Genomic DNA, 27,271 nt, shown 5'->3' with positions numbered 1-27,271 from the left:
CCTGGAGAGCTGAGGGAAGGAGGCAGCTTTGGGGGTGTCCTCAGTGCTCTGGCTGGACAACAAATCCCTCCAAGGCAACAGCACCTACAGCTGGGGCTGAGCTGGAGCTTCCATAAAGCAAGAATCAGCTTGGCTATGCAGCCACTGGCAATGACAGATGTGACATAGGCAGAGCCAGCACCCAGGGGTGTCTGGACAGGATCCAACTGCCAGGACAGCTCCAGCCCTGGGAACAGAGCACTGGAGATTTCTTCTCAGTGCCTGACAATACCTGGAGTGACTCCTGCTGGGGTGAGCAGCTGGAAACTGTGTGCGCTCCTTTGCAAGTCTCATATGAGCAGAGACAAGTTGGGCTCTTAGTTGTTGACAACTTTTCTCTTTGTAGGACCTGCTGCAAAGAAACAGAGACATTTCAATCCAGCAAAATAACTTTATTTCAACAGGGCAAGTACAGCCAAGTGGTGATTCCAGAGCTGCCCAGCAAGTGTCAGCTCCATGATCCGTCAGTGAATGTCCTGCTGATGACTCAAGGATCCAGGCTCTATGGCCACCCTTCACAATGATTCCTTAGGTTTAGATTTCAAGTGAAATACATTCAGATTTGCTCCTGTCAGAGCATTGCTCACCAGTACATGGTTGGAAGTCACTGAGGAGTTTATTACAGTTCCCTGATTCGTATGAAAAGAAAGCAAGGCTGCAACCCACAAACCCCTCCCTCTCTCCAGTGCTGCTGCTCAGAGCCCTCCCAGCACCTTGCAGGGGGAGGTCCCCAGCGTTCTTTGGGCCTTGGCAGTAAAAACAGCGCCTAAAAACACAGCAGCAAAAATCCAAGCAGCTTTGAACTGCACAATTCCCCTCTGCCAGTCTGTGATCAATAACTGGTGCTCTTGGCACCACAAGAAGGAGCAGGGCCACGGCAGCTCCCCTGCCCAGAGCTCCGGAGGACTCAGTGCAGGCTGTGCTGGTGCTGAGTGCCCGGCCCTGGCTGGAGAAGGATGAACTCTGGCTTCATTCATCTGAGCATTGTTTTGGTTTGGTGAAATATTAAATAAATAAATAGGGCTGCTTTTTCAGTAGTTTGGGCTGTGGCTCCCAGCTGGCAGCTCAGCCTTTCCCAGCTCTATCCCGGCTCTCCCGTGCTGCTCGCCTGGCCCTCCCCGCCGGGCACATTCCTGCGCCTCCTCAGGTGCATCTCCTCATCCTGCAGGAGAAAAGGAAGCACAAACTGAAACTTCACAACTGAAACATCCTCTCTGAGCTGGATAAAACCTGTCCTTTTCACCTCTTTTCCCACCAGCTTGGGTAAGCCCAGCAAACAGAACCCGAGCTCCTCTCTCTAAACACTGACACCATCTGACACCCTGACATGGGCCCTTCCCAACCCATCCTGTGCTCCCACTGAGGAACTGTTCATGACAAACACAACAGGCACCTTTCAAACTCTGCTGCAGTCAGAGCAGAGGGATGTGACCTGCCTGAGCAGTGCTGCTCAGCTTGGGGGCCACACCACAGCCCACCTGGCCTCACAGTTACCTCAGGGTGGGCCTGCTGAATCAAACCCCTGTGGTTGGAAGGGACCTCTGGAAGATAATTCCAGTTATCTGCTCTAAAGGCTGGCTCAAGTGCTGGAGCTGGTTCTTCAGGGGTTTGTTTTCCAAGTATCTACCAGGGTGGAGTTTGCAGCTCTCCCTGCACAGCCCAGGGTGGCTGTCAGCTGTGTGTACAGGGCAGCACTTCCCACTGGCCCCAGGGAGGGTTTTCTTCAGCACAAATTGTGCCTGTCCCCTCCTGGCTTTTTGATGGGCATCTTCTCCATAACCACCTTCTCCTCCATAACCACCTTCTCCCTACCCACCCCGCTGGCAGATCCTGCCTTCAGCTCCTCTCCCCAGGCTGGAGGAAGCAGCTCCCTCAGCCCTGATCCACCTCATGAGCAAACCCACAGAGCTGCAGGACCAGGATTTAACTGTGGCCAGGTTTTGCCACACGTGGCAGGGTGAGCATGTGTCCTTTAGTGTCTGTACTAACAAAAGGCAATTCTGCACAATGCTCGGGCAGCCCCTCCCAGGTGCTTCTCTCAGCATCTCCCCCAGCACATCCACCTCACACCATTCAGCCAGGACCCAGCAGAGACCAGCCCCTGCCTCTTCCAGTGTGGGTCATACCGAGTCAGAGTCTTCCTCAGCCTGGTTGCTTATGAAATCGAGATAATCATCCTTCTGGCTGTCCAGAATTTCTTCCTCATACTCAGTCTGGTAGTCTGACTCATCTGAAGAGAGAAGACACAAAGCACAGGGTTTGACTGGCAAGCAGAGAGGCAGAGGAAATTGGGAGAGGAATGACTGCCACTGTCACTGAGCACAGGCAGGACAGTGCCAGCAGCTCTCTGCAGCTCAGTGAACTGGGACTGCTCACACACAGATCTCAGCTCCTCAGCACATAAAAATAAACCATGTCCTCTCTGTCAGTTGGTGTCCTGAACCCCTCTGGAATCCAAGCAACCATAGCACAGCAGCCCTGTCCCACTGTTTGTGTTTGTGGTGGCTGCCAGTTCTCAGAGGGACATGGGTTTTGGGTGGATGCTCCCTGGGGAATGCCCTTCACAGCAGAGCTGCTGTGCTCCACCCCTCAGCCCAACCAGACCTGTGGGACACCTTCAGGAGCCTCTGAGCTGCCAAGCCAAACTCCCTGTGGTCACAGGCTCTGGGAACAGGATCCCAGGCTTAGGGTGAGCTCTGCCTGCTCTGGAGCTGATAGCTGAGTGTCTCACAATCTCTGCTCCACAGGGATGGTGACATTTACATTCCCTTCCTCTCTGCAGAGGACAATCACTTGCTTTCTCCAGCAATCCAGCAGATTAACATAATTTAGGGAGTCTCAAGAGCTGTGCACAGCAGCAGGATGTGCAAGGAAGGCCCCAGCCCCAGCCTGTTCCCATGGAATGAGGACACATCAGTGCAGAGCCAAGGCCTCTCCCAGCATCTGGAGATCACCTGGAGGATCTGGCAGCAGGAGCAGGAGCTCCCAAGGGATGGAGGGACAGGACACAGGGAATGGCTCCCCACAGAGGACAGGGATGGATGGGATATTGGGAATTGGAAATTGTTCCCTGGCAGGGTGGGCAGCCCTGGCACAGGTGCCCAGAGCAGCTGTGGCTGCCCCTGGATCCCTGGCAGTGCCCAAGGCCAGGCTGGACAGGGCTGGGAGCAGCCTGGGACAGTGGGAGGTGTCCCTGCCATGGCAGGGGTGGCACTGGATGAGCTTTAAGGTTCCTCCCACCTCAAACCCGTTTATGACTCCACCTGCAGCAGGGCTGACTCCCCACAGCAGCTCCAGGAATGTGCTGGGCTGGGGGAGCCAGTGATGGTCCCAGACCCTCCAGCCCCTGCAGAGCCTGTCCCAGCCACTCGTGACACCAGGGCACGTGGGCAGCAAGGCAGGGCCCATGGCAGGCTGCACCTTCCTCTGCTGGCACCCAGAGCTCCAGGATGCAGCTTAAGGCAGGAAAATGGCATTTTATGGTTACCATGAAAAACACGTTTGTGTGACACCAGCTCTTCTCCCCCTTTCCTGAGTTAATTCCAGTGGGCTCTGAGGCAATACCTGGATGCAGCCCACTGGTGAAGAGAGGGGCTCCTGTTTAAACCAGATCCTTGACTAAGTATTTCTCCTGGGAGCCATCAATAGCATCTGCTCCACGCTGAAGACAACAGCACAGTCTGTTCCACAGCCTTTTCTCCTAGCACATAACTACAACCAACTGCTAGAACATCGGAACTAAAGACATTAGGTATTTTTTATTTTTTAAATTATTTTTAGGTTTTTGTTTTTTTTTTACTGCGAATTAGAGAATAATTGCTAGTTTTTACTAAAAACACTAACGATAATCTTTGATAACATACACCAGAGAAACTGGAAACTCATCTGAACAGCAACAGACACCACAAACAAGAGTTTGGAGCTTATACCTCCAGTAAAACCAGCTGCTATCAAGGCCAAATTCCTTGATTTTCCCAGCACTATTCAGCATTTAACAGGTCCTTCTAGAGACACAAGAGCCACCCTTCTCACATCCCTCACAGTGCAGCTCTGGGTGCTGGAGGGGAAAAAGGAGAACAGGAGGTGGCCCTGCTGTCCCAAAACATCACCTTCCATCAAGGCTGAGGCTCACAGTGACTGCTCTGGGCACTGCAAAACCTCCCAGAAGCACCAAGCAGGACCAAGGCTTTGCTGCTCTGCTCAGCTCAGCACCACCCAAAGAGCTCAGCCTGAAACCCAGGCAGCCAGGAGGATATTCCAGCCTGGGGAAGGTCCCAAGCCTGCCCTGAGCAGAGTGAGCACATTCCCTGCAGGAAGGGCACATTTCCTCACCCAGAGATCTGCCTCGTGCTCCTCAGCTGTGCTGTTCCTTTGCTTTGGGGCTGATTCCTGCAGGAGCAGGGACAGCTCTGGTGGGGCAGGGGGGGCTCCTGCAGAGGCACTGCCAAGCCTCGGGGTGAGCCAGGACCTGGAAGCTCAGCACAGCCTCAGCTGCACTAGTGCTGCTCCAGAGTAGCTCCTTCTAAGCAGCAAAGGTGCAGAGGTGGCTGGTGCCTGCTGTGTCCCTTGAGAGGTGCTGGGATGTCTCGTGCTCCAGCTGAATGGCAAACCCAGGCATTTGGCACCACCATGAAGATTTCTTCTCCACAAATCCCTTTATCCAAATGAGCACTGCTACAAGTGCTTCATCTCCTGGGCTCAGCAATCCCTCACGGGGTGAGGCTGAGCAGGGATGGGTCAGAGCCACCCCCAGGAGTGGCACCTGTGTTCCCCAAACCACAGCTGGCAGAGGGATGATCCTGGCTGAGGGAACGTGTGGAAGGAGAATGGGAACAGGGCCACCAACATTGCTCTGAGATGAGACACCTGTGCCCCAGCACTCTGGCACCCAGGTCTCTGCTCAGCCATGCCTGAGGGACAGGCTCCCTTTTTAAAAACTTTTGAATGGTTTTGGTCACTGCTCTCAGTGTGCTCAAGACAGGAGAAACTGCCCTGCCCTTTCCCCAAGCCCACACAGCTCCTGCCCCATCCATCAGAACTTTAACCTTTCCCTTTGCTTTCTTGAAAACAAAATTACTGCCAGGATTTCCTCAGCCAGCCCGAGTCCTGCAGTGTGCTCTCAGAACAGGCAGAGCCTTTCTCAGCCTCTGTGATCCAAGACATCCCGCAGGAAGGGATTTCCAGGGAGAACAAAGGTGACAGTGCAGGGTCACTGCCAGGCCACCAAGCACCTCTCTGTCCCCTCCCCTACACAGGTGACAAGCCTCAGAGACCCTCACCCCCAGAGCAGAGCAATGCCAGAGCTCAGCAGCCCCGAGGAGCCACCTGACAGCCACGAGGCCACTGCAGGGAGCTGTCACCCTCCCCTGGGCTCACCTCACCACAGAGCTTCCCCCACAGCTCTTCAGCAGAAATCTCATGCACAGAGGACACCAAGGAATGTCACTGCTGTCACTGGCACTCAGACACGGGCAGGGTCCTTCAGCCCCACGGAGCCACCCATGGCAGAACACGAAGGATCCTTCCCAGCACGGCGCCCACGTGCACGACTCTGCTGCCACCCCCTCCTCCAGCCCCACAGCCAAGGGATTCCAGCACGCAAGGAGCTCGTGGCCCCTGCCCATCCCACCCATGCCCAGCAGCCCCTGCACTGCCCCTCCTCAGCCCAGAAGGTGCCACGTCCATTTGCCACACTCCAGCCACGGCCTCGCCCGCAGAAAGCAGCAATCCCCAGCAGCTCCAGAAAGGAGGAGGATCTGCCCCAGTGCTCTGGTTAAATCTCAGCAAGGCTCAGTGCCTGAGCCTTAAATAACCACATACCATGAACTCTTCACTGTTATTCACAATGGCTGCTTCAACCACATTTGATTAATATTTTCTTCGTAAGGCATATGATTGTAATTAGCATTTCAAATTACCACAGGGACATCTCTGCAAACAGCCACAGATGGGAGCACTGCTAACTTTAGCTTTCCCTCTGCAGGAACAAGAATCAGGAGGAGGGGAAGAGACTGTTTAGAAAGAACTCCAGCCCTGGTGACACACTCAGGGGTTTTAGGCCTGCAAGGCTCTGATCCTTTTGGATTTGGGAGCTCCATGAACAGGGAACTGCTCTGCAGGGCAGAGCCAGCATGGGGCACAGAGCACCTCTGTGTCACCATGCAGGAGCTGCTACCTGCTCCTCATCAGTTCACTGCTGCTCCCACAACAGGAGCACACAAAAAGCAGTGGAGCCAGTGAGTCACTCCTGATCCTACTCACGACAGCAGGGAAAACATCCTTGGGGCAGGGCTTTAACTCAGCCTCCCCCTGCCCAACATTGGAAAACATCCTTGGGGCAGGGCTTTAACTCAGCCTCCCCCCAGCCCAACAGGGCTGAGGATGGAGAGGCGGAAGGGCACAGGGACAGCCCCAGGGGATGGAAGCTGAGCTGCCACTTGTGTTATTTCCCTCAGCTGAGACTCAGCAGGGATTATTCCCCCGGACCTGACCAGTAAGAGGTGCTGAGGACCTCCCGAGTGATCCCGCTGCCCCAGAGGAGGTGGCAGGAGGGGCACACGGAGGGTCAGGGCTCTGGGGGGAGCAGGGGGTGGCTGGCAGTGCCCAGCAGGGCAGGGCTGGCAGGCAGACAGGAGCTGCCCCTCTACCCTCGTCCTCACCGTCTGCCAGCGGAGCCTTGACGGGCTCAATGCGGGACACGATCTCGGCCAGGTCTGTGAAGGACGTGGTGGGACAGGTCACGTTCTGGAACACAGAGAAGTTGAAGGTTTGTCAGCAAATGTTCACAGAAAATCCAAACAAGTCGAGACTGTATAAAAATGATATTGAAGAGACAAAGCTCCAGACGCACAAATTCTCCACAGCTGCCCCCTCAAAAGCCATTACTCATCAGTGAGAAATCCTCAAAACAGCTCTCCTGAGGCAGGTCTGGTGGCAGAGATGGGATTCCCAACAGTGGGACATGCTTTTAATGGCTCTTATTCCACCCACACAACAAGAAGCCTTATGAAGAAGACCCCAGAGACGAGCACAGGAGGAGCTGGGCCCTGGCATGGACAGAGCTCGCTCCATGTGTTTTTCTCCATCAGAGTCCCTCTGTAAGAGGGACTGGCTGGGCCAGGTGCAGCCCCTAGGGAGCTTCTGCTTTTGGGAGAAGGTGACCAGGTGGGACACACAGGTGGCCCTTCCCTCAGCCACAGAGGCTGCAGGGACAGGTGGGCACTGGGGTGACCAGGACCCCCCGGGACCCCTGAAAGCCCCAGAGCTGGAGGTGCTGCAGGGATCAGAGACATCTTCCACTGCAACTGCCCTCTCCAGTAAACCTTTGCTATTTGCACTCTGTCTCACCCAAGCAGTGGGCTGAGCCTTCTCTATTTTGAGAAGTTCTTGCTCCAGTCTCTCCTCCAAGAAAACTTTGGCATTGAAGAGCCCTCTCAGGCTTCCTGCAGCTCTCTGGGGCCGGGCACAACGTACCCAGGTGGACCCCTCAACACCTCTCATCCTTTTTTAAACTCAGTCAATGTAATGAACACAGTAACAACCCCAACCCAGAGGAAGAGGATGGGGGAGAGCTGGCAGAGGGATTGCCAGGAACTGCTGTGACAGTTGTGTTCCCAAACACCCCGACCTGCCCATGTGCTCCCAGCCAGGGCAGCTTCCTAACACGGGGTTTTATGAACAATCCTCTGCTCCTCTGGCACGAACACCAACCCTGTGAATCACACAACCCCTGTGGGGTCACAGCAGCAGCCCATTGCTGCTGCAGCAAAGTGCTCTCAGTTGACCTTTCATCTGTAGCTGATTTTGATTTAATTTAGAACAGCCACAGCACAGAGCAGATCCAGGACAAACAACGGGGGTAGAGAAAGCCTGGAGGGAATGAAAAGGTTCCTGTATGAAATGGAACAGCAGTAGCTCAGGACACACACCTTAAACCATAAAGAAGTTGGGAAGCTCATTGTGACTCTTTAGGAACTGCTGGGAAGGATGAGTCAGCCCAGGCTCACTTTGAACATCCAACCTGAACCTTCCCAGTGCAGCATTTGCAGAAAGCTCCTTCCCAGGACAGGGAAGAAAAGCTCCAGGCTGTGCCACACAGCTCAGGGAGGGACACGTGCACCCTCTGGCCACCACAGGGACACAGCCACGTCCCAGGCTGTCCCTGCACCCCAAAAGCCAGGAGGGTGAGGTGGCTGCACAGAGCACTGGGGCAGACAAGAGCCAGGCTGTCCCTGGAGCAGGGAGCAGGCAGGGACAGGCTTTGGATGGGATGGAAGTCCAGGGCTCTGCATGAGCAGCTGAACAAAATCCTGCAGGGCCCAGCACCTAAGCATGCCCCAGGAAAACCATCAGCAGCTCCTGTGGTGAGGATGGGTGGGAATGAAGCCTGACTGACCCTCAGAAGCATCTGCCCCCCAGCTGACCCCCAGGACAGCCTGAGGGCACCCAAAGCCTCAGCACCAGGACTGGAAAACCACTTGTGGGAAACCAGGTGTCTTCCCACACTCATTTGGTGCTTTACAAACAGGAGTTTAATGTCTCAGTGCTTCCTCTCACCACTTTTAAGGACAAAATCACCCTCCCATCAGATAGCACACAGCAAAGAAGTGTCTCAGATCCACCTGAAACCTACACTCAGACCTCTCTGGTATTTTTTTTTTTTTTTTCCAAGGAGGAAAGTTTTCTCTTTGGCACAATCTTTATTAAATAAATTAGAGGAAAAAGACAGTTACTATTGTAGTCCACTGGATTATATTTAGCTTTGACTATGAATAACAGCTCAGTAGACAGAACTTCCCCAAGTAGACCCAATTAATGGTGCTGCAGCATTCCATACTGGGGAAGATTAAGAGCTGCTCAAAGTAAAGTTTATGTAAGGTTCCTGTTGTTTGTGTCTTCATTTGCATTTTGGAGACAAGACAAACAGGGACTAAATGATCAAAGCAAAGGAGAAGCATCTGAATGATTAAATATCTGTATTTTTAAATAAAATTGCAATGCTCACGACACAGGAATGGGACGATAAGAAATGGCACTCAGCTCTCAGATGTTGAACACTCCAGAAATAGATGAAGAACTAAAACATATAAAGCATCAAAACCCCTGCTAATGAAAGGCAAGTTAAAAATATCAGCTGCTCTGCCTGGAAGATAACACAGCTAAAGGACTTAAGTGACTCTAATGGACTAAGAAAAGCGAGAAAAATACCCCAGTGGGAGCTGTAACTTCATAGAAATAAATCTTCTGCAACAGAAGTCACATGCAAAAATCTTGGGTTGCAGAGGGCTCTGGAGTTTTAGGAGGATGAGCAGATGATCCCGCAGGTCCTTGGGAGCACCAGGGACACACAGAGCCCGTTCCTGCTCCATAACCTGGTAGGGCTGGTGAGTCACTCTCCCAGCCCTGTTACTGCCATGCTGAGACACCTCAGCAATCAGCACTTGCACTCATTATCAGGTGAGTGCAGGGCCAGGCTGTGTCTGCAAGGAGGAGGTGACAGATTTGCTCTCCAGGGCACTGAAGTGCCACAGAACCCAGGGTAGGTGTGATAAATGTCCATCATGCTGCTGTGATAGCATGATTTAAGTGAAATATTCCCCTCCATTACTGAATCCTGTAAAAAGGGCAGTTTAAAAAGCAGTCTTCTTTAAAACAAGTGTCTGTCACAGCACTGAAAATGTTTGAGGCTTTTTACTGGCTGGTGACAAAAGTGAGGCTGAAGTAGGACACAGCCAACTCTGAGACACAATTCTTCTTGCCTCGACTTCTTGTGACTTAACACAAAACCTGGACCCCAGGCCTCATGTCTGATCAGGAGGTGCCAGAGGTGGAGTGAGGACCCATCTTGTGCAGTCACACTGAAGCACCTCCTCATCCAGGTGTGCCCCAGGAGAAAGTCCAGGCTGAGGAGTCTGGGGGCTCCTCAGGCTCAGGGATCTCCAGTGGTTTCCTCCATGGCTCACTCCCTGTGTGCTCCTTCCAGAGCCACTCTGGCCCTGCCAGGCAGCGTGGGCAGATCCATCTGATGCTGGGAAGTCCCCCTGGAGCTGAGGGTGACATTAATCTCCTCTCAGCAGAGCCATTTCCACCCCTCAGTGACTCACAGCCTCTGCTGACACTGAAGGCAGCTGGATGTGGAATCATCCACCCCTCATCCCTGCCCAGTGTCCATCCTGCCATCCATCCTCTCCCTATCTCCAAGCCAAAGTGCTCTGTCACCCACCCCTGGAGAGCTGCAAATCCTCAGTGTCATCTCTCACCTCACTTAACTTCCCTCTGTGAGGCTCCTGACAGCTATGATTCATTCTGGCCATCCCTTAAAAAATTACTGCTCATTTCCCTCTCTAAAAGATGATAAAAAAGAACTACTGGGTAAAACATGAAGCCTTTGTAGCACTTGGATTTCAAATCAGATGGATTCAAAGGAGAGGAAGGACAGTGAGCCCTTATATTATAATGCATTATCCAAATTATTCAAAAAGGTGGTAACTGCTTCTTAAAACCAACTGGAACTTCCCTGCCAGGAAATGCAGAGCACTGAGCTGTGAACCAGCCTCAGGGCAGTCACTGTCCCCTGTCCCAGCCTGAGCAGCTCCAGGAGCACAGAGCATTTCCCTGAGCACTTACATCAGTTTTGGATTTGCAGGTCTCTTGCCTGTCCTTCAGCATCTTGTCAAGGACTCCACTCCTGCACCACACATTAAATACAGTTTTGCCATGCTGGTATCCCACTTCCTGGAAAAAAAAAATAATCAGGAGAAAATAATTAATAACTGCCATTAGCATGGAAACAACTGGAAAGAAAAGACCCATGCTCTAAGTCTTATTTTTCTCAGAACACAGCAGAAATGATGTTGAAAAATCAAATGGGAAGGACAGAGCAACAGGTTTTGGGAGCCCTGGATCCCATCTCCAGCCCTGGTTCTGGCAGCAGCACTGAACCCCTGGTGTTGTCTCTCCTCCCATTTTTGGATCAGGGTTCAGAGCCTTCCTTGGGGCTGGAATTCCCTTCTCACCATCTATCCCAGCCCAGGGTGGGGGTGATGAAGGGGAGAAAAAGGAGCTGACAGCTCTGCCACTGGCAGGGTCAGGCTGACCCAAAATAGGCAGGAGGAGCTGAGCTGCAGGATCTGACCCACAGCCACCCCTGCTCGGGGCTGTACACGAGGGGTTTGGCATGAAGAGATTTCAGCTCCTTGGAAAATGCTGGTGCCTGTTTCTATTTCCCGTAAAATCCAGGCACACAGATGAAATGAAACCCTCTCCCCCCCATTACTTCCTAGCCCCTAAGGATAAAGGAATGCCTGAACTGTCCTTCCTTTTGGACAGCACAGTTTAAAGCTCCCTTGTGGACAGAAGTTACTGAGCTGTGCTGCAGGGAATGAGGATCCAGGAGGTGCTGCCCCTCCATCCTGCAGTGTCTGGTGCCATGAACCTGCTGACAGACAGTGACACTTGTGAGGAACTGCCCTTCTCTCAGGTTTTACTGCACTGACAAAATTTGCCTGGTGCCTTTACATCTCTTTAACAGCAGCACATTAGAACAGAGCAGGGATGTGACAGCTCACGATCTGCTCCTGTGATGAACTACCACACCTGTCTGTCAAGGTTTTCCAATCAGCCAGGGCTCTCCAGCTGGCAAAGAACAAAGAATTATTTATCAGCAAAGTCCTAGATCCACAAGCAGTCAGTAGTGTTTGTCCAGGAGCCAAGAGGTACCAAATATCCCAGAGGAAATATTTACACTGGGGAAATCAGCTGGTGGTTTGGAGTAGCTGCTGTGTGTCCTAAGGAGTCTCTCAGGTGAGAATCTGCAGGGCTAAGCTCTGCTCCTGGGGTTGGTCAGTGTTGCTAAGCCAGGACCAGGGAGATCAGTCTGCAGGCTAAGGAGCATCACAGCTTCTCACTGAAGTGTGATGGAGATTAACTTCAAGGAGGAGTGGTGGTTTTCCAGCCTGGGAGAGAAGCAAAGAGCTCTGCAGGAATATCTGGACATGGAAGATGCCTGGATGGCTAAAACAGGCAAAGAATGGAAGGAGACAGCAAAATCACTTTCTTGACAGGAGACACCGAGCCAGAATGGATTTTGCTGTCCTGCCTGGGCAGGGACATTCCTGCTGTGAACACTGGAATGTGTCACCAGGACAATTCCCTGCACACCTGGAGCCAACTCTGCCCATGCTGGGCCCTGACACAAACACAGCCCAGTGCCAGTGATGTGTGACCTGGCAGCACCACTTCTCCAACACCCTGACACTGGTGCCACTTCCCGACCCTCGAAGGGGTGCAGAGGAATTGTGGATGATGTTTTATTCATAGCAGGGTTCAAACATTCACAGGACCAGGTATTTTCACGTTTCCCTCCATTTCCAGGATTCAAGGCCTCCCTGCTGAATTTCTGCAAACCTTTCATGCTAAAGTTCTAGGAGAAAAAAGTGAGGACAAACCCCAGCCCACAGCAATGCCAAACCCCAAAACTGCCCAGTGCAGTTCTCACCGAGCAGCTGAGCCTGAACTACCACGAACCAGAGCGAGGCAACCCATCCCTTCACAGGTCATTAGAGAATCAAGATTACTAACTCAATTCCTGCTGCTAATCCAATCTCCTGGCCGGGATATCATTCCACAGCATTATGGAGTGTCAATTATTCACTCTGCCAATGCACTCCTCTGCTCTGCACTGGCTGCAGCACTAATTAGCAGCAGCAGGGCTGTGAGGAGCAGAGCAGTGAGGACAGAGCAGTGAGGACAGAGCAGTGAGGAGCAGAGCTGTGAGGAGCAGAGCTGTGAGGAGCAGAGCTGTGAGGAGCAGAGCTGTGAGGAGCAGGGCAGTGAGGAGCAGGGCAGTGAGGAGCAGGGCAGTGAGGAGCAGGGCAGTGAGGAGCAGGGCAGTGAGGAGCAGGGCAGTGAGGAGCAGGGCAGTGAGGAGCAGGGCAGTGAGGACAGAGCTGTGAGGAGCAGGGCAGTGAGGAGCAGGGCAGTGAGGAGCAGGGCAGTGAGGAGCAGGGCAGTGAGGAGCAGGGCAGTGAGGACAGAGCTGTGAGGAGCAGGGCAGTGAGGACAGAGCTGTGAGGACAGAGCAGTGAGGACAGAGCAGTGAGGAGCAGGGCAGTGAGGAGCAGGGCAGTGAGGACAGAGCTGTGAGGAGCAGGGCAGTGAGGATAGAGCTGTGAGGAGCAGGGCAGTGAGGAGCAGGGCAGTGAGGAGCAGAGCTGTGAGGAGCAGGGCAGTGAGGACAGAGCTGTGAGGAGCAGGGCAGTGAGGAGCAGAGCTGTGAGGAGCAGGGCAGTGAGGAGCAGTGAGGACAGGGCAGTGAGGAGCAGGGCAGTGAGGAGCAGGGCTGTGAGGAGCAGAGCTGTGAGGAGCAGAGCTGTGAGGAGCAGAGCTGTGAGGAGCAGGGCAGTGAGGAGCAGGGCAGTGAGGACAGAGCAGTGAGGACAGAGCAGTGAGGACAGAGCAGTGAGGACAGAGCAGTGAGGAGCAGGGCAGTGAGGAGCAGGGCTGTGAGGACAGAGCTGTGAGGAGCAGGGCAGTGAGGAGCAGGGCAGTGAGGAGCAGGGCAGTGAGAGCAGGGCAGTGAGGACAGGGCAGTGAGGACAGGGCAGTGAGGAGCAGGGCAGTGAGGAGCAGGGCAGTGAGGAGCAGGGCAGTGAGGACAGAGCTCTGAGGAGCAGGGCAGTGAGGAGCAGGGCAGTGAGGAGCAGGGCAGGGGCTTGGGGGCACTCACACAGATCTCGTCGAACTTGCCGAAGTCCAGGGTGCCGTAGCGGTCGATGGGGGGCCGGATGTACTCGCAGTAGTCGCTGTTCTTCACCATCTCCAGCTGCCGCACGCAGCACACATAGGCCAGCCTTGTCTGGATCTCAGCCATGTTCAGCACCTGCCCAGCACAAATTCACAAACTGAGCTCCTACAAGTGGGTTCCAGAAGGTGCTCGGTGTGCTCACCACAGGGGAGAAGTGATCTGGTGTCTCAGGTTGGAAATGGGGGTGTGAATTCAATTCCATCTGTCAGAGCTGGGGCAGTTCTCCTCTGTTCATTGGGCACTTTTCTGTATCTCTCCCACAGCCAATCCTCCCTCCAGGAGATATCTGCTGTTCATGGGCCATTAATTATTAATTATCTTCTGTCCATGGCCACTGAGTGTCCCTGCATGGCTGAGAAAATTCCAGCATCCCATGGGGAGAGGCTCTGCCCAGGGGAGGAGCCAAACATTCCTACCTGGATCCAATCTGACCTGGGAACAGCACAGCAGCCTTTGCCCCCTGCATTCCCAGAGGAGCAGCTTTCTTCCCCCTGCATTCCCAGAGGAGCAGCTTCCTTCCCCCTGCATTCCCAGAGGAGCAGCTTCCTTCCCCCTGCATTCCCAGAGGAGCAGCTTTCTTCCCCCTGCATTCCCAGAGGAGCAGCTTTCTTCCCCCTGCATTCCCAGAGGAGCCCAGGCCCATCTCCCCCAGCCCTGGAGCTCCAGAGGAAAACTCCCCCCTTGTGCAGGATCCTGCTCCAGCAGAAGCACAGCTGGCACTGCAGGAGGGCTGAGCCCCCCTGGGATGGGGCTGAGCCACTCCCTGACCCACAGGGGACAGGGCTGCTCTGACTCTGGCAGGGGTTTTTTGTATTTTTAATTTTCCTGTTAAAGCACTGCATCTTTGCCTGAGATCCTTTTAATTTCAAAATGATAACAATTTGGAGGGAGGGGATTTACATTTTCCATTTCAGGGGAGGCTCCTGCCTTCCTTAGCAGACACCTGGCTGTTCAAAGCAAGAGAGCTGGCACCTGGTGATGGCCTGGCACAGCAGCACCTCCAGCTGGGTCTCAGTGTGGGCAGGCAGGAAGAAGTCCATGATGAGCACCAGGAAGGGAATTGCATTCCAAGAAGCCTGAACCCAGACTTTCATCCCAAGATATAGTAAAATATATATAAAGCTTAGAGATCTGTGCTGAGGTGAGGGGCACAATGATCCTTCAAGGCAGAAATCAGTGATGTCCCATCCCTGCCAATGTTCAAGGCCAGGCTGGACAGGGCTTGGAGCCTTGGAGTGGAAGTGAATGAACTTTAAGGTCCCTTCCAACCCAAACCAGTCTGTAATTCCATGGTGCTCTGATCTGTCCAGTGCCAGGACAGAGATTTTGCAGAATGGCTGAGTGGACAGAGACCCACTGAGATCATCCAGTCCATCCCTCCTGCCCAGGAAGGGTCAGCTGGGGCAGCTTGTCCAAGGCCACATCCAGCTGAGTTTTGACCATTTCCACAGATGGAAACTCTACCAGCCCTCTGTTTGGCCAGTGTTTCACCACTACCAATAAGAAAAAAGTGTTTTGTGGTGTTCAGAAGGAATTCCACGTTTCCATGGGTGCCTACTGCCATACAGACAGTTGGAATATTTCATTGGGTACTACTGAGACCAATCCAACTGGGGAATGCAATTGGGAGGAAAGAATTAAAATCAATATTCACTTGGGAGACAACAGCAGAGCCAGGTAATTTAGGAAATGAAGAATAAGGAACTGAGCACATGCAACAAAAGGAAAATAATAATAATAAAATCATGCTCTGCAGACCCATGTTTATCAGTTGTACTTAATTACTGTCAAGTGCTAAAATCTCCCTAAATCAGCAATTCAGAGACATACAGGATAGAAACTGAGCTGGACAGATTTACTACTTTTATGGGTAAAATTAATCAATTCTGACTATATCAGAATGTATGCAGCTCCAAGAAAAGTTTTCTTTGGTCTAAGAACTCTGCCAGCCCCTTCCCACATCACTGCCTTCTCTGTGGTGTCAAGGCACTGCCCAGTTCTTTGAACAAGAATTCAAATTTCAGGAGAAAAGGAGACTCAGGGGTGACCTTGTCACTCTGTGCAGCTCCTGGAAGGTGGCTGTGCTCAGCTGGGGCTGGGCTCTTTCTCCAGGCAGCACTGACAGAACCAGAGCACACAGCCTCAGGCTGCACCAAGGGAAATACAGGTTGGATATTAGGAAAAAGTCTTTTACAGAAATGGTGATAAAGTTCTGGAATGCCTGCCTGGGGTGGTGGTGGCCACCCCTGGATGTGTTTAAAAACAGACTGGATGTGGCACTGGGTGCCAGGGTTTAGTTGAGGGGTTGAAACTGGGTTGGACTCGATGGTTTTAAATGTCTCTTCCAAACCAGCTATTCTGTGAAATCCAGCAAAACAACAAATCTGGTTCAGACCTGCTCCCTGAGTAACAGAGGGAATCTTCCCTCTGGAAAACCAGCTGCCATTCCAGCCTAGCCCCCAGTACCTTGACTTTCTCAGCCAGGGGGTTCCACCTCTTCCAGAGCAGCCACCAGCCGGACAGGCAGTCGCCGTAGTTGGTCAGGTCGGTCTCGTCGCGGCTGCCCACGTCGATGGCGATCACCACCTTGGCCCCCATGGACCTGGCCACGTCAGCTGGGGACAGGAGGTCAGAGCCCCTGTGCCCTCCCTGCTGCTGCCCCAGGTGCAATACGGATCTGCACGGCTCAGGTGTGCCACCACGAGCCAGCAGCAGGACAGAAGGGACCATCGGAACCCATCCCTGCAGGCACCCAAAGGCCAGGGGGATGTGGTGGCACTTGGGGACACGGGGCAGTGCTGGGGAATGGCTGGCCTCAGTCTCAGAGGGATCTTCAGCCTAACATCTGTATGGATCTGCAGCAGCTCTGCCCAGACCATTCCCACTCAGGGAGGCTCTGTGGGGAGGGAGGGATCCCAAATCCTGCACCAACCAAGCCCTGGGTGACTCCAGGGCGAGTCCCCACTGCTGGGGGACGTCACTGACAGGGGATGTTTTGCCCCAGATCAGTGGGATGACCCTCCCCTCCCTGAGGTCACCAGAAGCCCTGTGAGGCAGCAGGGGACAGGGGACACAGCAGCAGGCCGGTGACACCATGCTGGGTGTAATGGGAATAGAGCACATCAAACCCACATTAATTCTAAAAAAAGACATGGGGGCCCTGCAGAGAGCACAAGTGGCAGTGCCTTAGAGAGAAGTGCCAATGCTGCAGGGAGATGGTGACAAAGGGAGGAGCAGGACAGGGACATGCCAGCTAGGAGAGGCTGGATGGCAGCCTGAGAACAGCTCTGGGATCCAGGAGAAGGATTCACATCTCAAAGTGGGAAGAGAAATGAGGCAACACTTCCTACTTCAAGGTCAGTAAAAGGACGAGCTGCAGTCTTTGGATATGGGTGAGGATTTAGGGAAGCGCCAAGGGAGGGAAGAGAAGGACATGAACCTCACAGAATGGATTTATATTTCTTTCACACCCCCAGAGTCCAAGATAGTTGCAGTTTCCAGAATAGTTTTGCGTAGGAAAACCACAGCTCTGAAGAGCCAATTTAGAGGCTTAATTTAGACACTCCTTTAGATCAGATCTGTTCTGTAACTCGGATTTATATTCCTGGGCTCGTTCAGTCTATTGTTTCCCACCCAGTGTCACCTGTTTCTGCTCTTTGCCCTCTCCAGCTGTGGAGATGCAAGAGGTGCTTTGGTTTGCAGTTCACAGTTCTTGCTTACAAGCCCACAGAATGCCAGATGCTGATTTGGGGGATCTGTTTTGTGCTATTTCAGTTTCTGGGTTTTAGGTAAATACAGCCCTGGAAAAATAAAGTCAGGGTGTGACAGGAAGATGTAAATGACTCGGGTTGCTCAGGTCAGAGTCTCTCCTGTGCTCCCTCCCTCTTTTCCGAGTCACAAACTGCAGTGACCCTGCAGGGCTTTGCTGCCAGCCCTGAGCCACGCAGCCTCGTGACCGCAGTGCAACCTGACACAAATCACATCCCAAACACGGCCAGTCCACACCCCTGGACCCTGCTGGGAGGTTCAGAGCTCATCCCACACCCCACATCCTCCCTTCCATGGCCCCATGATTCCCCCACTGCCACATGCTCCAGGTGACGCCAGCCTGAGTAGCAAATGCTGATGCTCTCTCAGAATTATTTCTTAATTAACTGATTGAAGAGAAACTCCAAGGTACATTGTATGTCTGTGGTTTGATTCCTCCTCTCTCCCTTCAGCAAGCACTAAATTCAGACTTAGCTGGGAGTCGTATGTTCAGAATTTGGCTATCAGGAAAAAGTTCATAAAAAAACAGTATTAATAAAGCCAAGATAAAGGGAACACCCAGGAAACTGAGAGCAAGGATTCCAGATAACCAGCGTGAGGTTAAAGGTGTCTGTGAGATTTCTCTGCGTTTTAGGGAAAAAACAAGAGCCCCAAGGCTGGCAGGCTGTTTGATGGGCAGGTGTGGGAATTTCTCCCCCCATGAGCTGTGCTCCTACCTGGCAGGTTGTTGATGTAGCCCCCATCCATGAGGAGATGGCCATCCTTGGGGTCACAGAGGGGAGGCATGTACCCCGAGAGGGACATGCTGGCCCGGACGTACCTCCACAGGGAGCCTGCAGGGAGGGCAGCAGCGTTAATCAGCCAGCATTAATTACTGCCAGGCAGGGCGGGGGGAGGCTGCTGCACTCATTAAGATAATCAAGAGATAGAGGTTTTCCTCAGAACACTGTGAGGAAGTTATTAAAACAGTTTATTATTTTCTGTATCATACTACTGGCTAGGATAAAACAAAGACATCAGGCAAAGCCAGAACCCAGGGTCTGAGCCCATTCCTCACATTCACTGCCTTCTGTGGCATCTCAGCACATCCCACTGCAGGGAGCACCAGGGCTTTGTGGGGCTGGGGGGAAGGAAAAGATTTCTCCTGACAACAGGGGGATTGACAGAGCAAGTGCAGCTGCAGACACTGCGTTCTGCAGAGATCCAAACTCCTGACTTTTAGCAGGACCTGAATCTGAAAAATACAAGCTGTAGATCCCCACCAAAATTCTGTTTTCCCTCCACTGCGACAAGCAAACGTTTTGTCTTGTGAAACCACTGCAAATGTCTGGGGGATCATTATCTTCTCTTGGGCCATTTCTGCTGGTGCTGTATGGAACAGTAATAATCCTTTAAGCTGTTAGAAACAAAGTTTAGTCAAGTAGAAATTGACTGTCCGTGTTTCCTGTAAAATATTCTGCTTTAAGGCTCCTATACACTGATTTTTCTCTTAACATTTGCATCAACCAAATTGGGAAGACACTGCATTTCCACAGGCCAAGAGGCTTGTCTGAGAAGTGAATCTTTAAAATACCAGGAATAAGTGAGCCTTGTAGTGTTAAATCACTGCTCAGTAATTAACTGCTTGGTGCTTCCAACAGCAACTCTTCCCAGCAAATTCCCTGGGAATTGATTTTCTTTTGGTGTTTTCTTTTTAAAACAGATAACAGCTCTGTTTCTAATTACAACCCCAGCACTCCTGCTGTTAGCACAGGTTAATGCTGACAATTTTGGGGGTTATTATTAATAGTTTTAGTGGAACTTCCACCCAAGGAAACTGCTGACGTGTGTTACACCTCACAGAGCAAACCAAGATAGGAAATGGCAGCAGCTGGGAACTTAATTTATCTCCATTCAGTGGAGACAACCGTAACCATTCCCCAGCTGATTCCTATGTTCCATTAAACTTCCACGGGGACAAGCAGCTGGCTGGAGTGAGTTTCCTGACCTCAACTGGCTTAACCTGCTGTGGAATGGGAATACAAAACCTCTGAGAAGGGTTAATCCTTTTTCTGCTTGTTTTAGCTGCCCTGATCAAAGCCCAGAATCCTTCAGCAGCTCCATAACCCCCCTGGCACGGCAGGAATGGACAGTGTGACCTGTGCCAGCCCCAAGGACAAGCATCAGATGTGGCAGCAAAGGCTGCAGCTCCCCCCAGGAATATCTGGGGCACCTGGAGGCCTCCCCTGCAGGCTGAGCCACTGCCCTGTTACCCCAGACTGACAAAAGGCAACGGCAGGGACACATCCCAGGCACCTCAGATCCTCCTCCCCTCCTCACTCAGTGAGAAACAGAAAGGACTGAGCACAAGTGAGAGCCTAACTCAGCCCCTGCTTCATGCAGAGCCTGTTCTGGGGGAACAGAGCTTCATTTAGGGGAATTTGAATTGTCAAAGGCTTTGGTTGCTTTAAGTCTGATTTATGGCTAAAATACCTGCACTTCACTTCAAGGATGCTTTAAGTATACAGAAAGGTGCCATTGGAGCCATTTTCTCCTCAAGCAGTGAATGCAGTGGAATCTCATTTAACTCCTTCCCTGGCCTTGCTACCCGTGTCCAACCACAGTTTGGTGCTCAGCAAGTACCACAGAAGGAAAGACAAATTTCAAAGGTGAGACAAATTCCAGGAACAAGAGGTGACCCTGAGGTCTCCCATGGTGATTTAAGGCCTGGAGAGGCTGTGCCCACACTCACCATCCCTGTGCACCCTCATGGCCGAGGCAGTGATGTCAGTGGTGATGGTGAAGTAAGGAATCCACAGATCCTGCAAAAGAGGAGTCCCAAATTTACTAAATCTGTCACCTTGCACTTGACCGCAGCAGAGCAACAACCTGTGGACCTTACCAGACAGAGCTACAGACACACACCTGCATGGACAGAGGAAGACTCCTCAGTCCTGTGTTTAAATTCATAAATTTGTCTCTCATGCAAACAATTCACTCAGAACCAAGGCAGACAAAAATCCTCATGTCCTTTCTGCAGTAGCAAGTGCCCCTTGTTCCAGCAGAGTGTGCAGAGGCAGCACAGAGAGCTCCTCACACAAACCAGAGTCACCTTCTGCAGGGTGGTTTTGTTTTCATTTCAGGTGAAGGGTGGGGGTCTGAGGGTCACTCCCATCCCAAGGGATCCTGAGGCTGTGCCTGAACAATGGTCAATTTGTACCTCCTGGTGATGGAGCCAGGGGTCATCACTTCAGCAGGAAATGCAGACCCAACATTTTCTGGACTCAAAGAGGAAACACCAACCTCTGCAGTACTGCCTACAGGAACAAAGAACCCTGCAAGGTACATCTCCTAGAAGGTTCTAGAGATTACCTGAGATCCTGCAGGGTAACACAACAGTGGGGAGTGTGGACCAGCAGGAGGGTGAGACACAAAAAGGATGGCTAAACTAAGAGCTTTGAGAGTTTATTCCATGGGGCCAGAACAAACCACCCAGCCCTGCTCCTGGCAGGGGAAGTTCTCCCTCTGTTTCAGCTGTGTCTCACCTCCCACCTGCTGGAAAAAGCAAAGGGGAAGGTGACCTCCCAAGTGTGCAGGGCTCTGCTGGAGAGAGGACAGTTTTGGAAAGTTTCCATGGTGCCTGGTGAAATGGTAGCTGCCAAGGGGAAGCAGGAGGACTTGTTTGAGTAAACTGAGCTTGTGCCCAGGAACAGCTGATGCTGCTCTGTCAATTAGAAAACTTGAATCAAGGGTGAAGAGGAAAACCTGCCCTCCCAGGCAGCCTTTGTTCACTGGATATGCTGTCTGGGCCTTCTCCAGCACAGCTTTAATGGGCCTTAAACCCAAAGCAAACACAGATTTGGAATCCAGGAAGGACCTGGAAACCCTCCCTCGCTGGCCAGGCTGTAACTCCTGGTTGTGATTTCTGTGCTGTTCAGCCTGAGATTCTGCACTGCCAAGAAGCAGGGGTTTTCTGGTGAGTTTAATCTCTTCAGCAGCTCTGCAAAGCTGGTGGGACTGGGGAGGGCTCACAGGCACTGCACCAGTATCACAATGGGGTAATGATAACCCCAGTAAATGCCAGAGCAAAGTGGATTAATAAAGTGGGATTACAAGAGAATTAGGGTGCCTCTCCATGCTGAAGATATTCTGGGGATTGCAGTTCTCAGTGCATCAACCACATACTAAGCAAAAACAGAGGAATGGGAGAAGAAGCCTCTCTGACACCTCCTGCAAACACCTGCACAAAGCAAACTAACCCAGGCCCTCCCACACAGCAATAAAACATCACTGCTCAGGGATTGTTCCACTGATTTTGAAACAGAGCATCATTCAAGTCTGAAACAGGACTTAATAAAAGTCTTGTCTGAATCCTCATACCTGAACCCCCAGCTGAGATGATTTACAAGGGCATTTTGGCATGGGGATAAGAATTCTGGCAAGGAGAATAAAAATTCCAAAGGCTGATGTTCTCACAGAAGAATGAGTAATTCAAGAGGAAAATAGCTCTATTTCTTGAGAAATTTCCTTCTAGCACCCTGGTCTGTGTGTCCAAGTGCCCCATCCTGGGTTTGGGTGTGCCCTGTGAGGGTCTCACATGGATGATCCCAGCTTGGGAGTGCCTGTGGCTGGAAGCAGTGATGGGGTTTTTGTCATCAGGGCCCCCACATGAGCTGGGAATCAAGAGACACCCACGTTACAAGGGTTGGCAGAGAGCAAATTTCAGAGAAAATGGAAACCTCCCTTCCAGTGTCAGAAATAACAGCTCAACGTCAGCGCTGCTGCCTCCATGGGGGAGAGGGGTGAGGCTCTGTGGGAAGCACAGGGGTGTCACCTCACAGCCACAGCAGCACAAAGGAGCATCTGGCTCAGAGCTTCCAAGTTTTAAACTTTTCTAGAGCCACGAGGGCCAGCCCCTCAGGTAGGAAGTTCCCAGGTTTTCCTGGGATCACTGCAGATCCTCTCAGGAAGGAGCAGCTGTGGCCAAGCACCCAAACACAAGCCTCTGCCTGTAAGGCTGTAATTAATTTTTACTGATAGGAATTTCCAGGTAGAAATCACTACTACCCAGCCAAACCCACCACAGCCAGGGAGAAAAGATGGATGTTTGTAGTTTGGATCCTTTAAATACTTTGAGAAAATACTTTTTCAAGGTTCCTGGCACAGCTCCTGTTACTTTCTCAGTCTCCCTTTACCCTGGGGCAGCTCCCAGTTCCAGGACTGGTTACCCCACAGTGAGAGTGGGAATTGCAATGAAGGAGTAACTCCCTCTTTCCTGGCTGAGCTACACAACATTTTTCCTTATTTATCTGAGGGAATTCTTCCCACAGGAGGAAAGCCTGGGCATGGACTGAGGGGCTGTGATGGTCAGCACACGTGCACAGAGATGATGCTGCTGGATGCCTCAGGAGTGGATTTCTCTCACACAAAACCTTCCTGTGGCTGCAAGGGAAGACCAGAATATGCAACTACAGCTGTTGACATTCCTAAGTATGGAATCTGCTGCATCTTAAAAAGGAAGTACAATGAACTGACTGCTGGAATCCAAAGCAGAGATGACAGAAATGGCCTCAAGTTGCACCAGGGGAGGTTTAGTTTGGATAGCAGGAAAAAATTTCTTTACGGAAAGGGCAGTCAGGCATTTGGAACAGCTGTCCAGGGAAGTGGTGGGGTCACCATCCCTGGAAGTGCTCAAAAGCCACGTGGATGTGGCACCTGGGGACAGGGGTCAGTGGTGGCTTTGTCAGTGCTGGGGGAATTGCTGGACTCAGGGATCTGAGGCCTTTTCCAACCCTGATGATTCCAGGATTCTCTAAAGCTTGCTTGTCTGCAGCACCATCCCCTCTGCACAGCAAACTGCTATTTTAAGCCACATGATGATTAATCACTTACTTTCATATTTGCATTTAGGTAGGGAATGTTTTGGATTATTTTTACCAAATATATTTAAAGTATATACAGTGTTAATTTGCTACATGATCTTTCATCACAAGGATGCAAACAGAGGAATAATTTGGTTGAAATTGCATATCAGGTGAAATTCCAAGGCTACCCAAACACTCTCTGAGCTGGGTAATGTAGGAAGACAAACACTGATAATGTGCCTGACAATCTGCTGCTGCTGAGGGAAGGGAGAGAGGTGCATTCCAAAGGTGGCTCTTGGCTCAGGTGGATCCCACAACACCCATCAACTACAAAAAGGTCCCCACGTGCAAACCAGGACACAAAGGACTCTGTCATTATTGCAGTTTTCAGTAGGCTGCTCAGAAAAACTCACTCCAGCTTCAAAACTAAAATTCAAAAAAAGCCAAAGCCATCACAACCCAATTCAAGCCCTTCTCTGGTGTGCCCTTAAGGTCTCTGAGACCTGATTTGCAGAAAAAAATTGATGAAACAGTCTCAGCTGTTCTTCTTCAGTGTCACAATTTTCACTTCTTCTCTCAGACAATGAAATCCTTTTGTCAAACTGAAATAGCTACAAATAATTTACAGTTCGTGTTTTCTAAATCCACCAAAAAGAGTAAGCTCCTTCCTGCAGCCATGGACCACCACATTCACAGTTTCACCACATTTTCAGTCACCCAACAGTTCCAGATTTCCATATCAGCATGGAAAAAGAGTTATTTCTGCTCCAACAGAACACAGGGACATAATTTCCTATCCATAAGGTGAATAAACAACCTACCTCTATCTGCTTATCTTTGAAGATGTTGTTGATGCTGTTGTTAAAAGCTGCTCCAGAAAACATAGAGGTTATTGGGTATGTCAAGTCTAGAATAGTCTTAAACACCGAGTTCATAACCTAAAAAGGGAAAAAAAAAAGGATTTCAAAGGTAAATACAGGCCAGAATCCATAGGAATATGTGCATTAAGGCTGCAATTCCAGAGACATCCCATTCCAGAGTTCAGAGCTGACATGCTGGAAGTGCAGAAAGTATTGAGGGGACACAAATACAACTGCAAAATGTACAACCAGGAGCTCCCTGTGTGGTAAATTTACATTCAGCAAACCCCAAAGCAGCGTGCCCAGCACAGCCCTCAGCCCCTGCACGAGGCCACCCATGCTGCAGCTCCACCCCTTCCATTTTCTCAATTTAAAAAGATGTTCTGAGTTCTCTTCCTCTCCACTACCCTTCCCACAGCACCTGTGTGGTTCAGGGGTGTGGGAAGGAACCCAAAAATCCATGGCATTGCTTCATCCATCTCTTCTCATTTGGGGATCACACCCAATTTTTCTCCCAGACTTAAAGCTTTTCTCTGCCTCAGTGGAAACATTTAGAAAATCATGTCTGGGATTCTCTGGGACTCCAACAAAGTTCAGTCAAGCACATGTCATAGAGCTTTAAACACCTTCTGTGGAGCAGGGTCCATTATTTGTCATTCCCAAAGTCAGTTACTGGGATGTGTTATGGACCCAGCATTTAACTGCTGCAAACTCAGCACCAGCAAGGGAAACCAAACCACACCAGGTTTCTTAAAGCACTGTAGGTCCCTTCTAACACACAGATCCTGGAATTAAGCTTTCACAGATTCCTTTTCTCTCCATTTCAACAGCATTATTACACCTATGTACTGACCCACAAGAGAAAATTAGGAAAATCCCTAAACTTCATGGCATTATGGCCATAGTATTTGCCCATAACCAAGCTATTGCTGTCAAATCCTAATAAATCTTAACAAAATCCAATGTTTAATATATTACACCACAGTCAAAATGTAAAAGAAGACCACAAAACCCAATTAATTCCTTTCAAATTAAATAGGATTTCACTGGATGAAATATTTCCATGAGATGAAATATTTTCTCTCTCTACATGTTCTCTGTAATTTAACAGCTTCTCAGAGATCAGGGCATCCTTCCCAAGCAGACACATGGAACAGCCTCAAACCTGCCAGCTGTTAAAGCAGCTGTGAGCAACATCTGGCCTTGGCTTTACTCTGGCAGTGATTTAAGAGCAGCAGGATCAGCCTACATTGTCATGTCCAGCTGCTTTTAAATTTCTGTCAGGGATCTGCCCAGAGAACACGAGTGCAAGGATTAAAAAAAAAAGATCATTAAGAACAAGGATGGGAAGAGGAAATGTGGGAGAATGTAAAAGGCTGAGCACAAACCCAAGGATGAAGCTTCATTCACATCTTCACTCTGGGTTTGATGTGCTGAGGACAGTGTGCCAACCTAACTATAGAATGCTACCCACAGCTTCAGAGGGAGATGGAATTAGTGCTGCACCTAAAATAGGGATCAGGTCTCTTCAGAATGATTAAATCAGGGGAAGAGGCATCTACAAAGAGCCCTTTATTTAATACTGAAGAAAAACCTCTCCCACTCAGCAGCAGCCATCAGGCTTCCCTTGCTGCACATGGTATTTATGATGCTGAGCCTCCACATTTCTCCTGATCCTGACAATCATGATCTTACCCGTGGACAAAGTACTTCCAATTAACAGTTATTTCTTAATATTCTCATTTCTCAGAGCTGGAAGATGCCCTTTAGCTGAAGCTGAGGCCAACAGCCTCCCTCAGCCTTCCAGGAATAGCTGCAACCACCAGCTGTTCCCCAGATAACTTCAGTTAAAGATCACCCTCTGGAGAGGCAGACAGAGCTGCTGGCTCCTGCTCCACTTCTTCCCAGGAGCTCTGGGACCAGCTCCAGCAGCTCCAAGAATTTCATCCCCTGACACCACCAGGATGGGAAGCCCAGCCCTGAGCCAGCTCTGCCAGTGCTCTCAGGGTTTGCAGGTCATGGAATCATGGAATCTTTTTGGGTTTGGAAGTACCTTAAAAATCATCTCATTCCACCCCCCCTTCCATGGCAGGGACACCTCCCACTGTCCCAGGCTGCTCCAGCCCTGTCCAGCCTGGCCTTGGGCACTGCCAGGGATCCAGGGGCAGCCACAGCTGCTCTGGGCACCCTGTGCCAGGGTCACCCCACCCCCATAGGGAGGAATTTCTTCCCAATTCTTCATTAACTTCTCATGAACTTTCATTATGACAGCTCTGCTGCAAGATGAGTTTTCTTTTTAAAAAGACCTTCAATCCTAAAGTAATTTTTTAAAGTGACCCTCAGGTATAAAAAGCAAGGAAGGGACAAGGGTCTGCTCATAGAGCAGAAAGACAAGAGTAAAGGCACGTGATGATGGACAAGAGGAATTGTCATTCTGGCTCTTTTGTTCTTTGATGCAGCATTATGGCAAACTGGTGTGAAAAGCCAGTATAATCATAGGATTTTTCAGTGTTCCTGACTATAAAACACCCCCAAGGTTATAGGAAAACTTATGCAAGAACAAAAATTTCAAAGAGATCCAGTATTTTTTAAACTACTCAAAAGATCATGCAGTGCCTTCTCAGCACTCACCCATACAGTTCCGATAAAACAAGGAAAGGAATTCACACAGAAAAAAATGTTAAATCAATACAATAAAAATGTAACTCAGGGCTAGATGAGGATTGGCATTAACAGGATAAAAATCCAAGGCTTTTCCTTGGTTTCTGATTTCTGGCCAGATCAGCTCATTAAAGGCCAGGATCTCTCAATGTACAAACAGAGCAGGGTCAGAGGCAGAACCTCCTGACTCCCTGGGCAGAACCCCCACATTTATTTGAGCTGTCAGTGCCCCCAGGCAGTGACAGGCAGCAAATGGTGCCTGTGTCCCACCCAGCCAGCCCCTATCCCCATTAGAA

At 50.9% G+C, this 27,271-nt stretch overlaps 1 protein-coding gene across 1 annotated transcript in view; it reads right to left on the bottom strand.

The window, feature by feature from the left end:
* Positions 1–410: 410 nt before the first annotated feature.
* PNPLA7 (patatin like domain 7, lysophospholipase) overlaps positions 411–27,271 on the bottom strand; it is a 134,945-nt gene continuing 108,084 nt past the window's right edge. Inside the window, exons 28-36 of the mRNA XM_077787845.2 lie at positions 24,276–24,392; positions 20,343–20,412; positions 18,328–18,444; positions 16,310–16,458; positions 13,766–13,918; positions 10,666–10,773; positions 6,699–6,783; positions 2,166–2,269; positions 411–1,201 (exon numbers count right to left, since the gene is read on the bottom strand). Of these exons, the coding sequence (XP_077643971.2) occupies positions 1,121–1,201; positions 2,166–2,269; positions 6,699–6,783; positions 10,666–10,773; positions 13,766–13,918; positions 16,310–16,458; positions 18,328–18,444; positions 20,343–20,412; positions 24,276–24,392 (984 nt within the window). The 3' untranslated portion in view covers positions 411–1,120. The remainder of the gene's footprint in view (positions 1,202–2,165; positions 2,270–6,698; positions 6,784–10,665; positions 10,774–13,765; positions 13,919–16,309; positions 16,459–18,327; positions 18,445–20,342; positions 20,413–24,275; positions 24,393–27,271) is intronic.

This window comes from Lonchura striata, chromosome 17 (genome assembly GCF_050655825.1).
Source record: "Lonchura striata isolate lonStrDom1 chromosome 17, ASM5065582v1, whole genome shotgun sequence".
NCBI lineage: Eukaryota > Metazoa > Chordata > Aves > Passeriformes > Estrildidae > Lonchura > Lonchura striata.
The sequence above is the reverse complement of the archived record's forward strand: the minus strand, read 5'-3'. Positions and strand labels throughout refer to the sequence as shown.